Source organism: Lepidochelys kempii, chromosome 1, assembly GCF_965140265.1.
Source record: "Lepidochelys kempii isolate rLepKem1 chromosome 1, rLepKem1.hap2, whole genome shotgun sequence".
NCBI classification, from domain to species: domain Eukaryota; kingdom Metazoa; phylum Chordata; order Testudines; family Cheloniidae; genus Lepidochelys; species Lepidochelys kempii.
The window spans coordinates 228,151,858-228,174,290 of record NC_133256.1 but is presented as its reverse complement, the minus strand read 5'-3'; the positions used below and the strand labels follow the sequence as shown (position 1 = coordinate 228,174,290).

Sequence of the window (22,433 nt, the reverse complement as noted above, 5' to 3'; positions counted from 1 at the left end):
CTTTTTCTAATTTTATTTTTAACTTCCATTTGTATGTTATAATATGGAAAAATTATGGAGAAAGGTTTCAGTGGAAAAAGATGCCATGTTAAGGCACAGCTAGTGTATCTGTTCAGAGTAGAGTAGCTGTTCCATGTCAACATATAAAGCTACTGGAGAGATAAATATGTCACTGCATAATCAAGTGGAGGGGGGGGCGGGGGGAAGACAGATTGTAAAGCAGACAATTTTCTAATAATGAAGGATAATATAATTTTCCAAATGTATTATTTCTATTATCTTATAAAAGTGAATAGTAGGCCTTTCAAACCTTTTTACTGAAATTAAAAAAGGGGTTTTAATTAATAAAACTCTTTAATTAGAAAAAAGATTTTTCTTAAATGTATTTCTTTTGCAGATGCCTGTAAGGTCTTAAGAATCATTACTATAACAACTTTAAGTGGTATCATTTTTCTCAGATAAATGGATTATGTGACTATTAATAGTTCTGCCATGTAGATTTCCTCTACAATCTGTGGCCACTGTATTTGTCAGAATTGTAAGTATTTTGAGATTGCTGATGCAAGAAAGGCTGTAGTTGGTTAATTTATTAATTAGAAATCAGAAATTATAAATCAGTCATTAGCTCTGTTATCTGTAGTTTCTTGCATTTGATGACACCTTCCATTTCCTACTGCAGGAATGCCCGGAGGAAATCATTATAGGAAATTTTTGAAGATAATGTTTTATCATAAAATTCCAAAATGTGAAAAAACTCTTCCTCAGTCAGGTTGATGTGATACTGACGCAGCACCTGCAAAATACACAGAATGTCATAAAATCATAGAGAGGCAGGGCTGGAAGGAACCTCAAGAAGTCATCTACTCCATCTCCCTGGGCTCAGGGAGGATTAAGTTTGCCTAGACCATCCCTGACAGGTGTTTGTCTGCACTTAAAAACCTCCAGCGATGAGGATTCTACAATTTCCTAACACCCACATTGCTCACGTGAAGTTAGGAGCCAAGGGTGAAATTCAGTGCTGGGCTCAGGGCTCGCACAGGCCAATGCACCACGTAAGTCTCTCTCATAAACCCTTTGCAAAACTGCCTGAGGGTTCAGCCCCACGGTCTCAAATTTCATAAAAATCTGTGAAGACCAGAATCTTCCTGTTGCCTCCCAGCTTTCCTGTGCCAGCATAGGTACCCTGGCGGCTGCTCCTGAATCCTCCCTTGGGTAGTGATTTATTGTACGTTGGCCCAAGCAGCAATTGCTCTCAGAAGCTCTGCAGGGATCCAGTTGATGGTGCCATTGAGAATAGCTAGCAGCCTACCCACTTTCTCACCACAGGTGGAGATTGAATTACATAATACACCCACGAGAGGGCTTCCACATGAGCAGATGATGCTAACCACTGTGGTTTCTCCCTTTGCACCCTCCTTAGGGGATCAGGGTCCTCCAAACCTGAAGAAGCAGAAGGAACAATCCAGTCCAATAGATCTACTCGCTCCACCTGTGAGAACCCTTATGTATGTGGTGATATGCATTTCTAAAGGGGCACTGAGTGCCGTAATTCTCCTAAGAGCAACATTAAGAGTTCTTTCCTTAAACTTTAATGAGAGCACTACTGACCAGGTGGTACTTGATGTGACAGACATTAAGAGCCAGATTTTTAAAGGTATGGAGGTGCCTAAAGCGCAAACAGGTGGACAGTGGGATTTTCAGAAGAACTTAAGTGCCCAATTCCCATTGAGTTCGATGATTGTTAGGTGCCTAGGTGATTTGAAAATCCAACTAGGCATCTATCTGCATCTTTAGACACCTAAATACTTTTAAAAAACTGGCCCTTAATGCCTTTGACACCAAGGCTAAAGAGATGTTTATTTCTTAGTATTACTTTTAGTTTAAGGTGCTTCTAAAGCATACATCCTGCAGGGTACCTGTAGGTGCTGTCCACTGGCTCTGCAATAGGTTGTTTTCCAGCAGGATCTCCCCCAGCACCTGACATCTTCTGATCTGGGTAACTCCTTTTGTACTTTACTGGTTGCCACTGATTTTATGTGAAACTCAGATAAGTCTGAGCCAAGCCAGTATCTGAAATCACTATACTGCTGGTATTAGAGTAGCCACATATACGTATGTGTGTCTACTTCAGTGCTTATGCGGAGCACTGGTATCAAAAGTGGTCAGCCTGTTCGCTCCTCCCTTTCATATATCTCCCAGCCTTGAGAACTACAAGAGTGCTGATAGCAGAGAGCTTTTCCCTCCTGTAAGTTATCCACATACCTCTCTGCTCACTTCTTTTATCTTACATCATCTCACTTCAATCACTCCTCACTGCAACCCCATTTCTGATTTCTCCCTTCTTTGGGGGGTAATTTGACTGTCTTAGCAAAACATTGCCTGGCTCAATGCGTATCGTTTAATACATATAAATGCACTTCTATTGCTTATGCTGCAGTTAATTCTTGACCTCATGAAATCAACTGTCATCTAAGGAGCCGCTGAAGCCAAATACTTGCCGAGCACAGTCTGTTATGCAACACATTTATTTTTTGTCTGTAATACCTTAAGGAAAACTTTTTAAGAGTAGCACTTACGTATTGCAGGGGAAAAATCAACTTCCCTAGTAGATCCTATCACAGAAATGGGGTGGTTTCATTTTTCTCTTAATGTAAATAAATTGTTTGAGATAGAGCGGCTTGAGTTAAAAAGTTATTACCAAATGCTTGACAAACTTGACATTACACAAAATTTTTAAAAAATACAGTGGGCCAGATCCTCACCCCTACTGCAGTAGCTATACACTCCTGAGATAGTACAAAGCAACCAGAAAGCTACTCTCCTATAGGGGAAACCTCAGGCCTAAAGCTGACATAGCTCTATGTATCTTGCTCCCCAACCTTCATGTAGTGGCATGTCTGAAGAACATATATGTGGTAAGGCTGGACCACACCTTGCTCTAACTGAGCCCAGCCCATTAGAGCAATTTCTATGGGACCTCTGCCCTTAGGTCTTCAGTTTGCTTTAAGTTACACCTGGGGATGTTTTGGCTCCTGGCAGCCTCAGGAAGTGGGGAGCTGAACGATGGCTAACTGCCTGGTGCAGCTGAGGACTGACCCATTATTTTACCAAATGTTTGAAGTGGCAAAGACAGCAGGTGGAGAAGGTCAGTGGTATCTCATTTGGACTCAAGGTTAATTAAACAGCTTCATGCATCTTTTTTTTTTTATCCTTGCAACATGACTGGTGAATGGAGGTAGTTCCCATAGTTCATATTATGAGTTTGATTTCTATTTACAGAAATGTCAAGGATCTTGAAACAAGAAGTAAAATGTATGCTAAGCAGCAATCAAACTCCCCAGCAGTGTGAATCCCGGAGTACAGCACTAATCCCTGGCCTCACAGTGCTATAAGGCACTGAAGGTGGGGAGCAGCCTTGAAGACACTGAAATTGGTGTGGTTCTGCTGTTTGGCAAGGTGCTGGATCTAAGAAGCCCATGCAGAGGATACATATCCCTATGTAGCACAGATCTGTGTTCCACTGGCAAGCACAGGGGCAGAAAGAGAGGATAGAGTCATTCCACCTATACAAGGGTGTCTGGCCCCTGTAAGTGAAGCAGATCCAGTGGCCTTGTGCCAGAACAGGTGCTCCCAGTTTGGCCACTTAAAGGGCTGTGGCAGCACTCGGGAGCAATAAAAGACCAGTGAGAAAGAGGTAGATAGGAGAAGTCAGGAGAGTGGTAGTTTCTAGAAAAGCTCTAGTGAATAGAAGACTCTCAGTAGGCCCTCTTGGGAAGGAGAAAGGAATTATTAGGAAGCTACTGGAGAGGCTAACCTGCTGACTCTCAAGACAGGCAGAGCCAGTGCTAGGAGACCTGACCAGGGCTGAGGTCTAGGAAGCCAGTGGAGGGGCTACCTAGCTGTCTGTCCTGAGCCAGGGAAGGCTGGAGGGGGATGAAGGCTAAGAGCAGTAGAGGGTGATACTTAAAGGCTCTTGGAGCCAGAGAACGGAAGCCCCAGGGCCAGAGAGGGCTGTGCTGGAGAGCTGGGGTGTGCTGAGGGGTCCTGATGCTGTATTTAATGTATAGCCTGGATTACTGTGTTGGGATTATGTGTGTGGAGTTTTCTTCTGTAATAAACTAACCCACAAGGGCTATTTGCACTAAAAAAGACTCTCTGGACTGTTTGCGGGGGACTTGAAGGGGAAACTGAGACAGGTGTACCTGTCAAACTGTGGCCTGCAACAGGATGGTACTCCAGCTGGGCTGTCTTATGATAAGGAGGAGTACACAAGGCTACTCCCCGCTTCATAAGTGAACATACCAGCTCATCCTGAGGCTGTAGTAGTGGCTGCAGAGAGGCGTGGTAGAAAGGATTTCTCCTCATCAGCCTGCTCCCCTCTCTCCCTCTTGAGCTTGTAAAGAACTCTTTTCTCAGTTCTGGTGTGAAAGAAGTTATGCGCTTGCATATGCATTGGAAAGAGGGTGATTGCCATTATTATTAGTACTCAGTATTAATGTCACAGCAAATAAATCTGCAAATGTATAGTTGACATGATTTTGGAAACTGTTTCAGTAAGGTTATTTAGAGACTTTTTGGTTTTCAGTTTGTTAGTTTTAGATTAGTAAATGCAATTTACCTGCCTGAAATCCTGAACACTTAACAGCCCGCTCCCACTTTCATCATAGGATTTAAACGTTCGTCTCATCGGTCTCCAGCAGTGCAAGATCTGGGGTTGAATTCTTAGCATTGCATTGAAGAATGTCAGGCTCTGTGGTCCAGGACTCCTCTAGCAAAGTGGGATGGTTGGGGGAGAAAGATGGGCATTTGTTAATATAAAGAGCATGGTAGAGGAGTGCAGGCATATGCTGAAATGTAAAGGTGTTACAGTGAAATTCTGATTGTACCAAAGACTGACTGTACCCTTGAGTGGTGCAGAATAAATGCTATTAGATTCTCTTCACCTTCTAATATTCTTCAGCAAGTGAAGTTGAAACACTTAAGCACTGTTAAAGCCCAAAATTTGTGTGTGTTTGTAAAATTAATGTAATTCTTTATCAGATTATATATATATATTTAAACAAAGGCCTCTGCTTTTATACACATTACAGAGAAGCAGCAATTAAAGTCACACAACTGCTCCCCTTCCAAGCCTCTGTTTTCAGTTACTTATAACTCTTTGGAAAATTCACTGTTCAGGTTGCAAGTTTTCATATTCAAATTTTGCCTGAAGGTAGCTAAATTCATCAGCCAAGCACAGCAGGAGGGTAAAAAAGAATACTTGCCCCATTATATAATATTTCTTGTAACCAGGTTCTGAACAGTTCTATAGTTGGGGCAGGACAGTCAAAATCTAGTATGGGAATAACTGGGAGAGAATTTATTGCCTCTTGTTGTTTTTTACTTTGGTAGGGGCTGCTGTTTGCCCTCCACCCAGCTGTTATTCCAGCCAGTGTGCAGGGTTGGAGACCACAGTTGCTTTATGCAGGCTGCACAGGGTACTGGAAACTCCAGTTCTACCACAGCATGCAGTAAGTGCACAGACAGCACTGTACAGCTGGTGCAATGCCCTGAGCACTGAGGGTGAAATTCACCTTAATCTCAGGAAGTCTAAAGCTAAGGAAGGATTTGCTGTCCCATCACGACTAACTCAGCTGCCTAATGTAAATTTACGTCAACTATCGTGAGGGCCCCTGTGGACCGTTTACAGTATAAAGAGAGCCCTTCACCCTGGCTGTGGGACCCAGACTGTTCTCTATAGCTCAGTGTCTGCATGTCTCCACAGAAGCTAAAGGCCCAGCTTCTCACAGATTCCAAGGCCAGAAGGGACCATGGTGATCATCAGTCTGATCTCCTGCATAACAGGCAATAGATAATAATTCCTTTTGAACTAGACCATACTTTATTTTTATTTTTAAATCCACTGTTGATTTTAAAATGGCCAGTGATACAGTATCCACCACAACTGTTGGTAAATTGTGCCAATGGCTAATGTGGGGTTAATGTGGGGTTAACCTTGCTGTTGAAACTGACCCCATCCCATTCTGTGGCAAAATCTGTGCATTATCCTCACTTAAAAATGTACACCTTCTTTCCAGTCTGAAGTGTCTAGCTTCAACTTGCAGCCATTGGATGGTGTCATACCTTTCGCAGCTAGACTGACGAGCCTATTATCAAATATTTATTCCTCATGTAGGTTCTTCTTTGTTAAGCTAAATAAAGTGAACTCCTTGAATCTATCATTATAAGGCATGTTTCCTAGTCCTTTAATCATTCTCATGGCTTTTCTCTGAACCCTCTCCAATGTATCAATATGCTTCTTGAATTGTGAACACCACACCTGGACACGGCATTCTAGCAGTGGTCACACCAGTGCCAAATGCAAGGTCATTTTACCTCTTTTACTCCTCCTCCTTGATATTCCCCAGTGTATACATCCAAGGATTTCATTAGTCCTTTCGGCCATAGCATTGCACTGAGAGCTCATTTTCAACTGATTATCCACCCCCCTCACCCCAAAACTTTTTCAGAATAACTGCTTTTGAGGACAGTGTCTCCCATCTTGAAAATATGACCTACATTCTTAAATTGTTCCTCAATGTATACTTTTACATTTAGCCATATTAAAAAACTCAGATTGTTTGCTTAAGCCCAGTTTACCAACCAATTCAGGTCACTCTATTATTGACCTGTCCTCTTCATTATTTATAATTCCTGAGTCTCTGTGTTGCCTGCAAACTTTATTTGGCTTTTGAGAAAAGGGGGGGGGGTTGAGAGCCACAGGGTATTTTTATTATTGCTCCTGTCATGCAAAGGGTTTTATTTTATTTTTATTATGCCTATTGGTATGAATTTGTATACAGTGGAACAATCTCTTATAAAAATGTTATTGTGAAAATTACTTCATGTAAAGGTGTCCAGAACATGGTATGGGCACTTCATTATACTTTATAAACTTAAATGAATAAATAGAAAATGATACTAGACAAGAGCTCAAATTATGGCTCTTTCCATCCCAAGCTCTGAGACAGAATTTCACAGTATCAAATCTGTGCATAAAGGGAACTTCAGGTGAAAAATCTGAAATTGTCTGAAGCAAAATCTGATAGTTTTGCCTTAATTTCCATACTGATAATGAATGATTGATAGTTCCTATGAAGCCAGATATGCCAGGGGGTGCCATTGCAGGTTAAACTGCCTGTAACTTTCCTGCTGGGGATGCCCAGCTGGGAACAGCTAGGTTCTATGCATCTCTCTTCCCTGTATCTGGTACAAGGGGCACGCTAGAAGCATGTGTGCTGGTGCTGGGGATGCAGGTCATGAAGAGTAGACAGAGTGCAATGCACACTGGCTATCCCCAGTTGGCAGATTGTCCTTAAAAGACCATTGACAAGAGGCACAGATTACAGCTGCTCTCTGGCTGGGCTGGGGCTGAAGCAGACTCTGGGAGTAACCAGCTTCCTGACAGTCCACCCCCCCTACTTTCTGTTGCCTTCAGACAGAATCTAACCCTGAAACTCATCAGCCCAGACTGTCTTCCTCTAGGCCTTTCTTATACCTCTCAACACATTTTTTGAAGTTTATAGATATGGTCAATTGCTGATAATTAATCAAACTGTATCTAGATTGTACTATGAACCAGATACATAGGGCCTGATTCTGCAGATGCTCCGACTAAAGTAAATACCACATGAATAAAATAAGTCAACTGAAGTCACTGGACTCCATGGAAAGTCACTGGGATTCTATGCATACAATGACTACAGGCTCAAGCCCTAAAATACTCTGTTTCTGCATCAGAAACTGTCCACAAATAGCTAGACAAACCCATGAATGTACCGATATTCGTGGCTTCTGAATGATCATCCTTTGTAGCAATGAACTTTCTTGTGGTTTCATTAATAGGACACAGCTTTGGAGAAAGTCGCAGTATGCAAATTTGTCATTGTTCTTAATGTCATATTTTGTTGCTATTTGGCTAATCTCTTCTTTACTTAAATCCAAACTGAACTTCTCTGCAATGGCTGAAAGAAACACAGAAATAACAAATGATAGTCAATTTGCCATCCTTGCAAATAGGTGACTTTTGTTTTAAAATAAAAATTGGATTGACTAGTTATTAGGTATATGTTGACAGGCCACCAGTTCCAGTGACTGTCACATAAATGCATTATCTGGATCCTGCTATACATAGGGGTGGAGGAAACAATTCACATTTAGCAGGATAACAGGTAAGTGATAAAAACTTTAAAGACAATGCAAGAAATAAGTCCAATATGCGTTGAGCTGTAACTGTTCCTATACAAATGGTATACGAATCTATATGCTATTATTTAGGCCAAAAGTCTGTCCTGTCCATGCAGATACCCTGATTGGGGAAAGAGGGCACAGAGAATTGTCCTCCCACGACTCCGTAGCAGAAGAGCAGCATACCTATCTAAGAATGAAATTCTGCTCCCATTGAAATATATAAAAGTCTTGTCATTGACTTCAAGAGGACCACTTGAGGGAGCGCTAGGAAAAACATCCGGGGCCTGTACTTACTATCGCTCCCCAGCACCACAAGGGAATATTCTGCTGGGGAGTGTGGCCAGTCTTCCAGTACATATGCTATGCTATGTTACAAACACCACCTAAAACCATGCTCTCCCTTTCAAATGAGCAGCAAAGCCTGCCGAGCAGTGCATTCCCCCAAACCGCACTTGAGCAATTCTGCATTACAATAGCATAATAGAACCTGGATCACTCACGCAGCTGATACCACTTGCTAAGGGCAGGGTTATCCCATAGATTGGCACCTAGAAAAAAACTGGAGCACATTTTAACATGAGAACACAATTTTCAGATGGCAACAAACCTAAGAAATCGGATGTTGAGATTTCTCCTAGCCGGTCAACATCCTTCTCTCTACAGTCTTTCAGTATTTCTCTCCAGGAATGTTGAATGATCTTTCTTATTTTATTTTCTATTGGTTCGCAGTTCAGTAAAGGTGGGGACCATGCCATTGCAGTACGAGGCCGGCTGGACATTGGAGTCTAAAGTAACAGACAAATTTGAATATTTATGTAGACAAAACACTAAAAGAAATCCCAGTTCTAGTGCTTCATAACTTTAGCATACCTCACTGTTTGCAGCATCCTTATTTATGATCTGATTTGTGTCAGCATTAAAGTAAAAATGCTTCTACTTTGAGGAACATATTAGTAGGCTGGAAATTGATCTACCTTGAATCTACCGAGTGTTTTTCTGTCTGTAATTTCTTGAGTCTGCTTAACTCATAGCTCAGTTGTATATATTCCCCCCTTGAACCCATTGTTCCTTAACTGGCAGATATATTTGTTTTAAAAATGTCATTTGATGTCTATCTCACAATAAATAGATCGATGCACAAGTTCTTGGATAGTGACAATTTAAAGCAAGTATACTAATTTGCTTACTATAAATTTTAACAGTAAGTGAAAGAACCTTATAATTAGGCTTGAAAGTATTCGATTTTTATCAGTAAATGTCAGTAAACAACGATTTCATCATATACACATAACCCAACAAAAATATTTTATAGATTATAGCTGAAATTTACAGACAGGCAAAGTAAGAAAAATACTGCTTAAGAATTTAATACAGTTTGATATAAGAATATTTATTTTGTATTTCGACATGTAGTGTTTATGTTTTAATGGTTATAAAACTAACTTTTAAAATCTCAATATCTACTGTCATTAAATAACTGCTGTCTGCCCCACCTTGTATGTTCTCCCTGTAATTTCCTGCAACTATGAACATCTAAATTAATAGATGTCAAAAATGCTTAAAAATAAACATCAATATTATGTCAAAATTATAAAAAAAAAAACCCTGAATTCTGCCAAGCCTACCTAAAATATGGTCATATATTCCCCTCCCTTTAGGCAGCATGGAGAGGAACAGTAAAACCCCATTACAAGAGAAAAGGATTGGAAGGGTGCAGAGCAAGTTCCCTGTATATTCTCCAACCATCTCTTTCCCTTCACAGATCACCACAGGGGAGTTCTCCTCAGAAGCAGAAGAGGGAGAAGGGGAACAATTATTCTTTGTAGTAGGTTCCTTACTCAGTAGAATTTATGATTCATTCTGAGAATAAGGAGGGATTAAGCATGGGCTTGTGAGCCCTCAGCCTTTAGCAGTATAGTGTGTGCTGCACTGACATTTGTGAAGGGAGCCAGAGTATAATGCAATATTCACTGGGTCTTTGCTGTGTATTCTTGCAGATCTCAGGCTTACATCATAAATCTTGGCCATGATCCCCACACCAATTTTATGCACAGCCACGATGGCACTTCTAGGGAGATGAGTGGTGATAAGTGGGGATGTTCAAGAGATGTGCATTTTGGGGGGCCTCTGCTCCTCTTCTATGATCTTTCTGGGTCCAGCTCATAAGCTAAAGAGGAAAGTTCCGTTGACTTCAGTGAGAATTGGATCAATCCCTTGGTCATAAATGAAGCATGTGACCAACTGTCAGGCCTCTCCGATGGAACAACTTACAGATAGTACAATAATCAAGTTCACAACTGGCCAATGCTTTTAGACTTACCAACTGTGGGAAATTTGTTGCATCTTTAAGTCTATTCAATTGGCTAGTGTTTTTTCAACAGCTAACCATCTAAGTATAGTCAGCAGTAATATGAATCATTTTTTCCAAGCACTGAAGAATTTATAAGTTGCTGACTAGAAGAATATACAGCCAAGAGATTCAAACTGTCAGGAGGAATACTGGCTAACTCTTTCATTCTTTCTCCTTTTAAGATTTTCATAATCTTCTATGAAAGTTAGTGCTTGGGAGAGATGCCAGAGAGATATTCCGGGAGACTGCAGTCCTGGAAAGCTGGAAAAACTCACCTATACTGCCCTGTCAAGGTGCTTCTAACCAAAATGGGAGATGGGGCCTGGTTAGTCCCTCAGTCCATTCAGTCTTTGGCCTCTGTGCTGAGTCTGAAGAGAAGGCTGCCAATTATGATGGTAGATTTTGTGACCCAGGTAAACATGTACCAAAAACTGGACTCAGACAACCAATACATTTCCTAGAGACTGCCTAGCAGCTATCAGAGGGTAATAACTTTTGGTCAATACTAGCTTGGGCTGGTGACCTATGGTAAAAATCTTACATTTTTTATGTTGCTTTTTCAGCAGCTGAGCTTTTATGGCTGGGCCTATTCACTTTGTTCCCACAAAGGTGACTGTCCTATGTTAAATAACAGGTATTTATTTACAATATGACTCATTTGTGAGTTCGTAAGACAATGGCCAAGATCCTCAGCAGGTATAAACAGCATAACGCCATTGGTTTCAGTTGAGCTACACAGTTTATACCTACAGAGGATCAAGTCCATTTTTTTTATCATCCCAAATTCTCTGCAAAGTGCCAAAGCTTTTCTCAACAGACATTTGGGCCTGATCTGATGCCCAGTGAAGTCATTTTCATTTTTCATATTTTCATTTACTTCTATTGGTATTGGATCAGGCCCTTAATAAACCTAGAAAAGTGAAAACCTAGAAAAGTCCTTAAGTGATCAAACACCTACTTTTACTTGACCTAAAGGAGAAGATGCTGTCTTGGGACGTGAAGGCTGAGAAGGTAACCGTGACCCAGGCTCAGCAGGGGTAGCGGGCTTGGAAGAAAATGCAGCATTGTTCGTGGCTGGAGTATCTGATGGCATTGTCACTACTTCGGAATTGAACTTCTTCAAAAAATCACAGTACTTCAGTTTTCCATTGGCATCAGCAGGCACTGTATTCCAGAGGTTTTCAAACTAATGGAGAAGCAAAAGACCATTTTTGTAAACGTTAGCTGGAAAAGTATATTGCATACTCAGACTGTTACAGAAAATGTTGAAAGGAAAATGAGAAAGTGACTTGGAATGACAGGAATCCTAGGGCCCAATTTAATAAAAAAAATTACAGCTTCTCTGTAGAAGTCAGTGTAAGTCTGGGAAAACAATGAAAAAGGGATTTTGTAGGACATTTTTTAATTGAACTGGACCCTTAGTGAGCTGTTTAAGACCATTAAACCTTCTGATTAGACACAGTGACTGTGCTACAGTATATAAGAATGCTTTAACAGAAAATGTAAATCAAATGCATGGTGCACCTGCATCCTGTCTAAGTACCATGAAGCAAGTTTCTCATTCTACCAGGTGCACCTCAATTCTACTAACATCTCAATAGGCTGTTCAGATTTTTCAGTTATTGTATTTGCATCTACAATTTTGTTTCACTCTGAGGGCAAAAATGTCTCCTCACAAAACTTAAATGAATGCTGTAGGAAAACTTTACAGCAGTTTACAGCCTTATATAGGTAAAATACAGTGTCATGAACTGCATCGGTATAATACACACTATTATTTCAGAAGAGATGGGGCCAGATTATGGTACCCTTATCATAGGTCCTGGAACTAGGGGTGCTGGGGGTGCTGTTGCACCTCCCAGCTTGAAGTGGTTTCCATCATATACAGGGTTTACAATTTGGTTCAGTGGCTCTCAGCACCACCACTATACCAATTATTCCAGCACCCCTGAGCCTTATTATTCATTCTGAATAGCACGTCACTGCATGAATGGTCCCATTGATTCCAATGGGATTACTAGTAGAGTAAGTTAGTTGAACTACCTCACTATTCCAGACTTGTCTATTTCTGTCAAAACTAAAATTTCAGCCTGTCTTTCTCTCATGAATGTCTAGCCATCAGCTCAGGCTCACCATAGCTAAAACAGAACTCTTGATCTTTTACCTCATAGACTCACCCATCTCCTTTCCTGATCACCATGGATAACACCATTATCCTGACAGTCACTGAGGCCCACAACCTGGGTGCCATCTTTGACTTGGACCTCTCTCTAGATCCTTACATCCAGGCTATATCTACATCTTGCAGATTCTCTCTGAATATCATCTCTAACAGATAGTCTTTCCTATCCATCCACACACACTCTTGTCCATCTCACCCCTTGATTACTGCAACAAACTTCTCCCTGGCATTGACCAATGAAATCTTGCCCTGCTCATATTCATTCAGAATGCTGCTGCAAAGGTCATGTTCCTAGCCTGTCACTTTGCGCCTTCCCACTGGTTCTGTCTTTTCTACCATACCAAACAAAAGCTATTTGTCTTCACTTTGAAGGCCCTTCACCCCACCCATCTTCTCTCATTCACTATCGAGACATCACACCTGCCTTTGATAGACCCATTATGTCAACATCCATGGTCCATTTGTTAAATTTTCAAACAGGCACCTTGTGGTTTCTCCCGTGCTGCCCCATATATTAAGTGGAGCTCCCCATAAACAGCTGCAAAACTATCCTTAAAACTTTCCATTTCTGTGATGCTGACCAAAAAAAAAATAAATAACGGGCTGCTGGTATGCTGATACCACTGCCTTGCATGCTGACCAATACCATCTCATGGTTTCCTTGTATTCTCTGGTCTATCTGCATTCATCTGTTGTCTCTTGTCTTATACTCAGATTGCAACCTCTTTGCGGCAGGGCTCTTTTTGTTCTCTGATCAGACCCCAAGCTATGAGACCAATGGGATCTGATCCATGACTAAGGCTCCTAGGTACTACCACAATCAAATAATAATAAAGAATCTGGCCCAATGGCAACATACAGAATTCTAAGGACCAGACTGCACTAAACTTATCCACACTGAATAGTACTTTATGCCACAAGTAGTTCTGTTAACTTAAATGGGACTACTCATGGTATAAAACACTAAACAATGTAAGTAAGGGTATCACACTTCACAGTCAAATGAGTCACACTAAACCATGCTTCAGTAGGCAGTAACACTCCTTTTAAGGCCTTCATTTCTGATTTTTTTTCTACATATAATCAAATTGTGAACCTTAAACTACTCTTGACTTAAATCTTTTTTTCAGCAGTGCTTTACAAACATTAAATATTACAGCCACTTTTGGGATGGCATATAGCAACAGTTGAGTTCAAGAAGAGAAGAAGAATGTTCATACAATGGAAACTGCAGAAAAGGAGGGAGAGAGTTTTAGGTAGGTACACTATAAATACCTGACTGGAATTTGGCAAGAGCACCATGGCTAACCCCTCTACTTTTACAAAAAGGTCCATGACAACAGAGTCTTGATTTTTCCATTGCCTCATGAAGAATGACCATACCACGTGAAACTTATTTTTAATATGAAATACTCCATCTATAGTGTTACGCGGATTCCAGCTGAGCCTTTCTAATAGTAATTAAAAATTGGGCATCATCCAGAAAGGGATAAAGGTAACTTCCTTTGTGTCCCTATCCTGGCTATGACCATTAGTAACACTTGAGTAAAGACTTTGAGCAATAACAGCCTTAACAGCAGGGTCTTGTGTTAGGAGCAGAGATTGCTGTATACAGATTGGAAAGATCTGCCATGGCAATGTCATATAGATATATATAAGCATGCCTTTGCAGTGCCTTTCAATATTAAAATATCACCTGGAGAGACAGAGCTTGATTCTTTCTTACATAATATCTGGCAGTATAAAGGGGCCTTTGTATAAATGAGAATCAGGCCCACTCTGCTAGTTGTTTTAGGCATGGCAGAATTTCCATCCCAATATTTTTATTTTGTCATCTGCTTATTGAGCCTTTTTAGCTGTAAAACACTCCCACTCCCCCTTGACTGCTTTTTTACTCTAAAGACTATGGAATCCAAGCTGGAGGTTTCTTCAGCTGGAGAGGGGAGGTTTTTTGCTCCGAAAAAGGGAAAGTGAAATACTTCATACCTTGATACTGGGCACTGCCCATTCTCCCTCCCAACCTAGGGTCTGGTTTTAGGCCCATTCTTTAACTGTCATGTTGAGTGTTTTACTTGGAATGAAGAAGTGTTTGGGGTTTTCTGTCAGGACTTTCCTCTGGGGTTGATGTTCCAGGCTCATTTCATAAGTTATGTTAATTTTATATCCTTCTAGTTTTTTTAAATCAAAATGTTGTCCAGGGCTCAGTCAAATGCCTCGCCAAAATCCAAGTATTACATCAACACTATTACTTTTGTCATCCAAACTTGATATTACAAGTTGTTTCACAGAATGTATTTCCCATAAACTCATGTTGATTGGCATTAATTATATTACCCTCCTTTAATTCTTTATTAATTCAATCTTGTATCAGCTGCTCCATTATCTTGCCCAGAATCAATGTCAGACTGACAGGCCTATAATTAATGCAAAGGTTTTGTCACAGATATTTTTAGTAAGAGTCACGGACAGGTCAGGGCAATAAAGAAAAATTCACAGAAGCTGTGATCTGTCCATGACTTTTACTAAAAATATCTGTGACAAAATGGGGATCTGCAGGGCAGCTGCACAGCAGCTAGGAGCTGTGGGGGGGTCCCCACCGCCTGCAGCAGCTGGGGGCTGAAGGGTACCTCTGCTGCCCGCAGCTCCAAGGGGTCCCCCCACCAGCTGCGGCGGCCAGGAGCTTCTGGGTACCTCCTACAGCTCCGGGGACCCGCAGTGGCCGGGAACGAGGTGGTTCTCCTACCATCTGTGGCTTCAGAGAGCTTTCATAGATTCATAGATTCATAGATATTTAGGTCAGAAGGGACCATTATGATCATCTAGTCTGACCTCCTGCACAATGCAGGCCACAGAACTTCACCCACCACTCCTAAAAAAGACCTCACACCTATATCTGTGCTATTGAAGTCCTCAAATTGTAGTTTGAAGACCTCAAGGAGCAGAGAATCCTCCAGCAAGTGACCCATGCCCCATGCTACAGAGGAAGGCGAAAAACCTCCAGGGCCTTCCAATCTGCCCTGGAGGAAAATTCCTTCCCGACCCCAAATATGGCGATCAGCTAAACCCTGAGCATATGGGCAAGATTCATCAGCCAGATACTACAGAAAATTCTTTCCCGGGTAACTTGGATCTTACCCCATCTAAAAACCCATCACAGGCCATTGGGCCTATTTACCATGAATATTTAATTACCAAAACCATGTTATCCCATCATACCATCTCCTCCATAAACTTATCGAGTTTAATCTTAAAGCAAGATAGATCTTTTGCCCCCACTACTTCCCTCGGAAGGCTATTCCAAAACTTCACTCCTCTGATGGTTAGAAACCTTCGTCTAATTTCTAATCTAAATTTCCTAGTGGCCAGTTTATATCCATTTGTTCTTGTGTCCACATTGGTACTGAGTTTAAATAATTCCTCTCCCTCTCTGGTATTTATCCCTCTGATATATTTATAGAGAGCAATCATATCTCCCCTCAACCTTCTTTTAGTTAGGCTAAACAAGCCAAGCTCCCTGAGTCTCCTTTCATAAGACAAGTTTTCCATTCCTCGGATCATCCTAGTAGCCCTTCTCTGTACCTGTTCCAGTTTGAATTCATCCTTCTTAAACATGGGAGACCAGAACTGCACACAGTATTCCAGGTGAGGTCTCACCAGTGCCTTATATAACGGTACTAAAACCTCCTTATCCCTACTGGAAATACCTCTCCTGATGCATCCCAAGACGACATTAGCTTTTTTCACAGCCATATCACATTGGCAGCTCATAGTCTACCTATGATCAACCAATACTCCAAGGTCCTTTTCCTCCTCCGTTACTTCTAGTTGATGCGTCCCTAGCTTATAACTAAAATTCTTGTTATTAATCCCTAAATGCATGACCTTACACTTCTCACTATTAAATTTCATCCTATTCCTATTACTCCAGTTTACAAGGTCATCCAGATCCTCCTGTAGGGTATCCCTGTCCTTCTCTAAATTAGCAATACCTCCCAGCTTTGTATCATCTGCAAACTTTATTAGCACACTCCCACTTTTTGTGCCCAGGTCAGTAATAAAAAGATTAAATAAGATTGGTCCCAAAACTGATCCTTGAGGAACTCCACTGGTAACCTCCCTCCAACTTGACAGTTCACCTTTCAGTAGGACCCGTTGTAGTCTCCCCTTTAACCAATTCCCTATCCACCTTTCAATTTTCCTATTGATGCCCATCTTATCCAATTTAACTAATAATTCCCCATGTGGCACAGTATCAAACGCCTTACTAAAATCTAAATAAATTAGATCCACTGCGTTATCCTTTATTCTTTAGCTTGTGGCACCTTGCAGCTCCCTGCCCCCATGGGCAGCAGGGAACCCCCAGGCTCCTGGACCATCACAGGCTGAAGTCACAGAGGTTGTTGGAAGTCACGGAATCCGTGACTTCCACAACCTCTGTGACTAAATTGTAGCCTTACATACAATTACCCAGGTCGTCCCATTTATACCTTTTAAATACTGGCAGAATATTAGGTTTCTTCCAGTCTTCCCCATTGTTCCATTGATTGTTATCTGGATGATAGTTACCTGCTGATTCAAACATGTCGAACGTTAGTAACTGCTGTTTAACATCCTCCTGAGATGGAATGAAAAGTGTTCTCATATGATATGACTACATCATCTGGTTTTTTTTCTCATATACAGAAGAGAAATATTTATTCAACACTTCTGCTTTTTCTGCATTATTATTGATCATTCTACCATTTCCATCTATTAAGGACTGATACCATAGTTGGGATTCTTTTTGTCCCTAATATACTTAAAAACCGTTTTAGTGTCATCAACTCTGTATTAGCCATAGATATCTCCTTGTGTCCCTTTGCTTTCCTTTTCAATTTTCTATAATTCCTAGCTTCTGATTTATGTTCATTACTATCAAGTTCCCCTTTCTTTCATTTATAAGATATTATTTCCTCCACTGTTGGATTGTGGCTTTTGGAGCATCTAGTAAAGTGTCCTTAAACAATTCCCTCTTATCATTCACATTTTTCTGCTTAAATTCTTCCTCCCAGCTGATTTGGCTCACGATTGTTTTCAGCTTTGTGAAATTGGATCCTTTAAAGCACCAAGTAGAGATAGCTCTGATCTGGACTTTATTCTGTTTGCACATTATAAGTATGATCAAGTCATGATCACTCATACTTAACCTACCATTAATTTTTAGTTCTGTGATCAGTTCCTCTTTATCTGTCAAGACAAGGTTTAATACAGAATCCCCCCCTTTTTGAGTTAGGAAATTGTCATCTATAACATTTAGAAACTCCAAGGATGTTTTAGTACAGGAGGTATGAAACCTCCAGCATATGTTACTCTACCTGAAGTCCCTCAAGTTCACACAGCTTTTTTCACTATACATTATAGATAAGTGTATGAGAAGTCAGTTATCCTGTTTCCTAGTCTCATCTGGTGGTTTGTAGCAGACACCAACTCATAGCCATCTTGTGCTTTATCTGTAGGACATTAATCCATAAGCATTTAAGACAATTTCTTCTGAGTTACCAGTGACATGGAAACAGGTAATGCCATTGTTGACATAAAGAGCCACTCCTCCTCCCATTTTGCCCACTCAATCCTTCCTAAATAGGTTATAATCATTATTTTAACATTCCAATCATCCAAGTCATCCCACTAGACTTCAATAGTACCAACTAGATTAAATTTATGCCATAGGGCCACAGTCTTGGCCACAGTTTGGAGTCCAGCTGTGAAATGCAGGGACTTGGAAATCCACAGATGTATCTGCTATGAAAAAAGTCAATCAGGACATTTTGTAGAAAGCAGTGAGGAATTCTTTATAGTTTGGAGGATCCACATTTTTTCAGGGTGTCGCATCATGACATGGCTGCTCTTGTGAAGCAGGAAGGTTGGACAGCTGCTGAGCTGCTGAAATCTCAGCTCAGGCTGCCTTCTATTTTTCTATCCACCCTGCCTTTGGAGCAGAAATCCCATTCTGACAGAATAACAATAACTCCAGCCAAGGAAGCTGCAGCACTATCCACATTTGGTTTAGCAGATACAGAATCTGGGAGGAGGGCGAGGGGCTGGATTCCATTGTCTCAGCACTGCAGGCTAATCAGAGTCATTCTTGCCTAATTCAAGCTGCAGTCAGGGCATAAAAAGCTCCACTGAGGCTGCAGCTGATCCAGTGGGAACTTTAGAAATGTAGCTGAGCAGTGGAAGAAATTTCCTAGAGAGAAGCCCCAAACCACTGTCACTTCCTTAGCCCCAGGAGGATGAGAGACCAAACAGCTGCTGAGAAAGAAGATTAGTTGCTTAGCAACCAGCCAGCAACTAACTCTTACGCCTGCCTCTGTTGTTATTTATTATTTGTGTTATTGTAATGCCTGGGAGCTCCAGTCGTGGCTCAGGATCCCATTGTGCTAGGCACTGGACAAACACAGAACAAAAAGACAGTCCCTGTCCCAAAGAATTTACAATCTAAAGTCTATGACAAGAGATAACAGATGGATACAGATAGATCAACAGTACAAGAAAACAATCAGTCTGAAAGAAGCAGCAACAGAAAACTGCAAGTACCTGCAGTCCCTTCATGCTGCATGACAGCAGGATAAAGAGCACCAGTTTCAACTTCAGAGAACCAAGGAACCAAGGGCACCCCAAGCAGAAGGAACCCAGAGCAAAATGTCACACTACCCCCCAGCCAATGCACCTCAGCTGAGGGGACTGAAGATCAGACATAGCAGCATATCCCATCTGCAAGGAACCCTTGACCAGATGTCACTGAAAACACAGGCTCAGGGACCTGTATGACCAGGAAAATGGCCAGTAACTGGACAGTTTTCTGTTTACAAATCACTTATTTCATGGGGAACATCAGTACAATCCAAAGAAGAATCTGCAGCAGTGTCCATCCAGAAGAGGTTAGAATGGAGCTGCTGAACTGTGCCAATAAGTCTTGGTATTCGAAGACTTTCAACTTTTATTTGCCTTCCCCCTGATTGTTAGTTTTCCCCCTGCTTTGAATTTGTTTTTAGGATGCTAAGGGGAGCATGGAAACCAAAGCCACCAGCTTGCTGACTGATGCTGGTGAAGCCTCCTCTGGAAGCTCAGTCAGACAGTAATGTTATTAACACAAGTAAATGACAGAAGACACTTATGAAGACTCCAATAAAGAAAATGAAGGAGTCCTTGTGTACCACTGCCAGACATCATGGATGAATTCCCACAGTTCCCTCTAGGAGCTGATCTCTTAGCCAGTGCCTACAGAAGTAATCTGAATACTCTTGAGTCATTCTCAAGAACAAGAAATATGGTTATTCAACATATGTGAATATGAAGAGTCAGAGAACTGAAAAAATTGCAAGGAATGCAGCTGTCTATGAAGTGGGTGAACTATAGTTACCTTGGCAACAGTAAGTCAGTGCAGCACATGGACCTATGGAATATATTTCTGAATCAGGGGCTATCGAAAGCACATCTTGCACCTGAAAAAATATTCACTGAAGCAGTCAAGCAAATGTTGGAAAATACAGTGGCCAAGAGGGTATCTGTCCAAGAGAAAAACACCTGATGGCAAACAAAAATCACAAATGATAAAAGGACTTTTACAGATTTCTCTGTTGATATGGAAGTACAGGAATTTAATGGAATCAAGATGGGATAAGCTCTTCAGTCAAATTGTGTGCAGATTTTGCTAGGGAGCAGGGCAGAAACTTGCCACTCGAGCAGAAACTCCTGGAGTCCTTGTGGCTCAGACAGATACAATGTATTCAGTGTCCCTTGGAAAGCAAGGCTGTTATGCCAGCCTTGCAGAGGATGTAATCTCTGTCTCTGCATGACAAAGTCAACTCAGCTAACCTGTATGATGGCTGATGTGGGAACAGCAGTACACCTGGACTTGAGAAGTCCTTGGCTCAGGGAGATATAAAGACTACTACTGTATCCAGACACTGCACAGGGCACAAGGATGGAGGACTTCTTGCATCCTCTCCCATCTTGTGCACCAGTGTACAGTGCAGACCTAATAAAGTCCTTTGAATAAAACACTTACAGCCAGATCCTCAGCTGGTATAAAATGATCTAGCTCCATTGACTTAACTGGAGCTATGCCTCTTTACATCAGCTGAGAATCTGACCCTTAGACCAAGCTGTTTTGACTTCCAACCTGGCTTGCAGGATCTGACACATAGAAAGCTTTACAAATAGTCAGAAGATGCAAAAGAAAAAAGTAGACTTGGAGCTCAATTTTCCCTTCATATAAATGGGTGTAACTTCCACTTAAGTCAATAGGAGTTGTGACCATATATTTTAGGGCAAAATTGGACCCATGGGACCAAGTTCTGCTTTCAGCTACATGTGTGCAATTCCCACTGACTTCAATGAAAGCTGCACTGTGTATCTGAGAACAGAATTTAACCAGTAGAGATCCTGTTGAGGCACCAGAAATGAATGGTTATGCAACAAAGACAGAGAGAATCCTCATCAGGACTGTAGGCCTAAGAGTGTGGCTAAAGATTTGTGCAACTGAAATGTGAATGTATTCTGCTGGTACACTAGTGTAGGACGTACTACATACTGCTTACCTTTAGAGAGCTTGCAATTATTGTAGTTCACACACATACTCAGATAATATTGAAAAAGCAATCCCTCATACGTGCAGCAATAAATATTCATGAAATAATGTTCTCCAATTCTTTTTGTTTTGCACCGAAAATATCAGGTTACTTGCATATACACACTAGCATGTGTACGCACATCCCTATACTCTATGCCAATTTAGTTAGATGTACACTTAAATAATCAATACTTTTCGTACTTGTTCGTCTGTCAGAAGCAGAAAGTGACGGTTGCAAATACCCCGGAAGTCCTCTTTTGATACTGTATTAACTTTCTCACAATCGATATCTTTGAACTCTTGTGCAATGGTATTAAAGCGAGCAGTCACTACTTCTTGTATACGCGTAAGGATTTCTTTCTTTGACAGCTCCTGAGAAGATTTAGGCTGAGCGACTTTCTGCCCTTCCTCAGTCTAGACAGAACATACACACAAAATCAGTGATGGATTCACAGAATAAATTATAAATCGTGGTGTGGCCTTCAGCCAGTCATAGTGGGGAAAGTCGATGGAGAAGGCAGCCTTATAGTTCAATCTACTCCAAGTAATGCCGGCATATACCATGAAAGAGAAAAAGGGTCGTGTTAAAAAGAAAAAAATCTAAATTGACATAACATCAAGGGTGAAACTTAAGCCAATAAAAGCAAAGAAATTCATTTTGCTTTTACAGAGGTCTAAAAAATGTCTGAGCTTAAGGTAGCATGTCCCTCAACCTCTGATGGAGGTGCCACTGGCTACAAATTACAACATCCCATTATGAATTCTAAACATTCTTAATACTTTATCTTGGAAAAAGTAACCTATAAACTTGAAACCATGTCTGCTGTAAAAAACTGGTCAAAAAATGGTATATTGCAAAATAACCCTCAATAGAGTTTTCATCTTGTATTTATCATTGTATTTATTACTGTATGCTTTTGTGGGCAAACTATGGCTCAGATCCTTAGTTAATGGAGCTATACTGGTTGACATCAGCTGAGGATCTGGCCCCCACTGAAATCGAGTGATAAAATACAAGCTTAAAACTTTTTATGTAACCATGGAATCTTTTAAACATA

At 41.0% G+C, this 22,433-nt stretch overlaps 1 protein-coding gene across 1 annotated transcript in view; it reads right to left on the bottom strand.

The window, feature by feature from the left end:
- Positions 1–494: 494 nt before the first annotated feature.
- Positions 495–22,433, bottom strand: part of EFCAB6 (EF-hand calcium binding domain 6) — a 136,943-nt gene continuing 115,004 nt past the window's right edge. Inside the window, exons 24-29 of the mRNA XM_073316693.1 lie at positions 21,577–21,789; positions 11,538–11,765; positions 8,837–9,014; positions 7,819–8,003; positions 4,619–4,768; positions 495–793 (exon numbers count right to left, since the gene is read on the bottom strand). Coding sequence (XP_073172794.1) covers positions 671–793; positions 4,619–4,768; positions 7,819–8,003; positions 8,837–9,014; positions 11,538–11,765; positions 21,577–21,789 — 1,077 coding nt within the window. The 3' untranslated portion in view covers positions 495–670. The remainder of the gene's footprint in view (positions 794–4,618; positions 4,769–7,818; positions 8,004–8,836; positions 9,015–11,537; positions 11,766–21,576; positions 21,790–22,433) is intronic.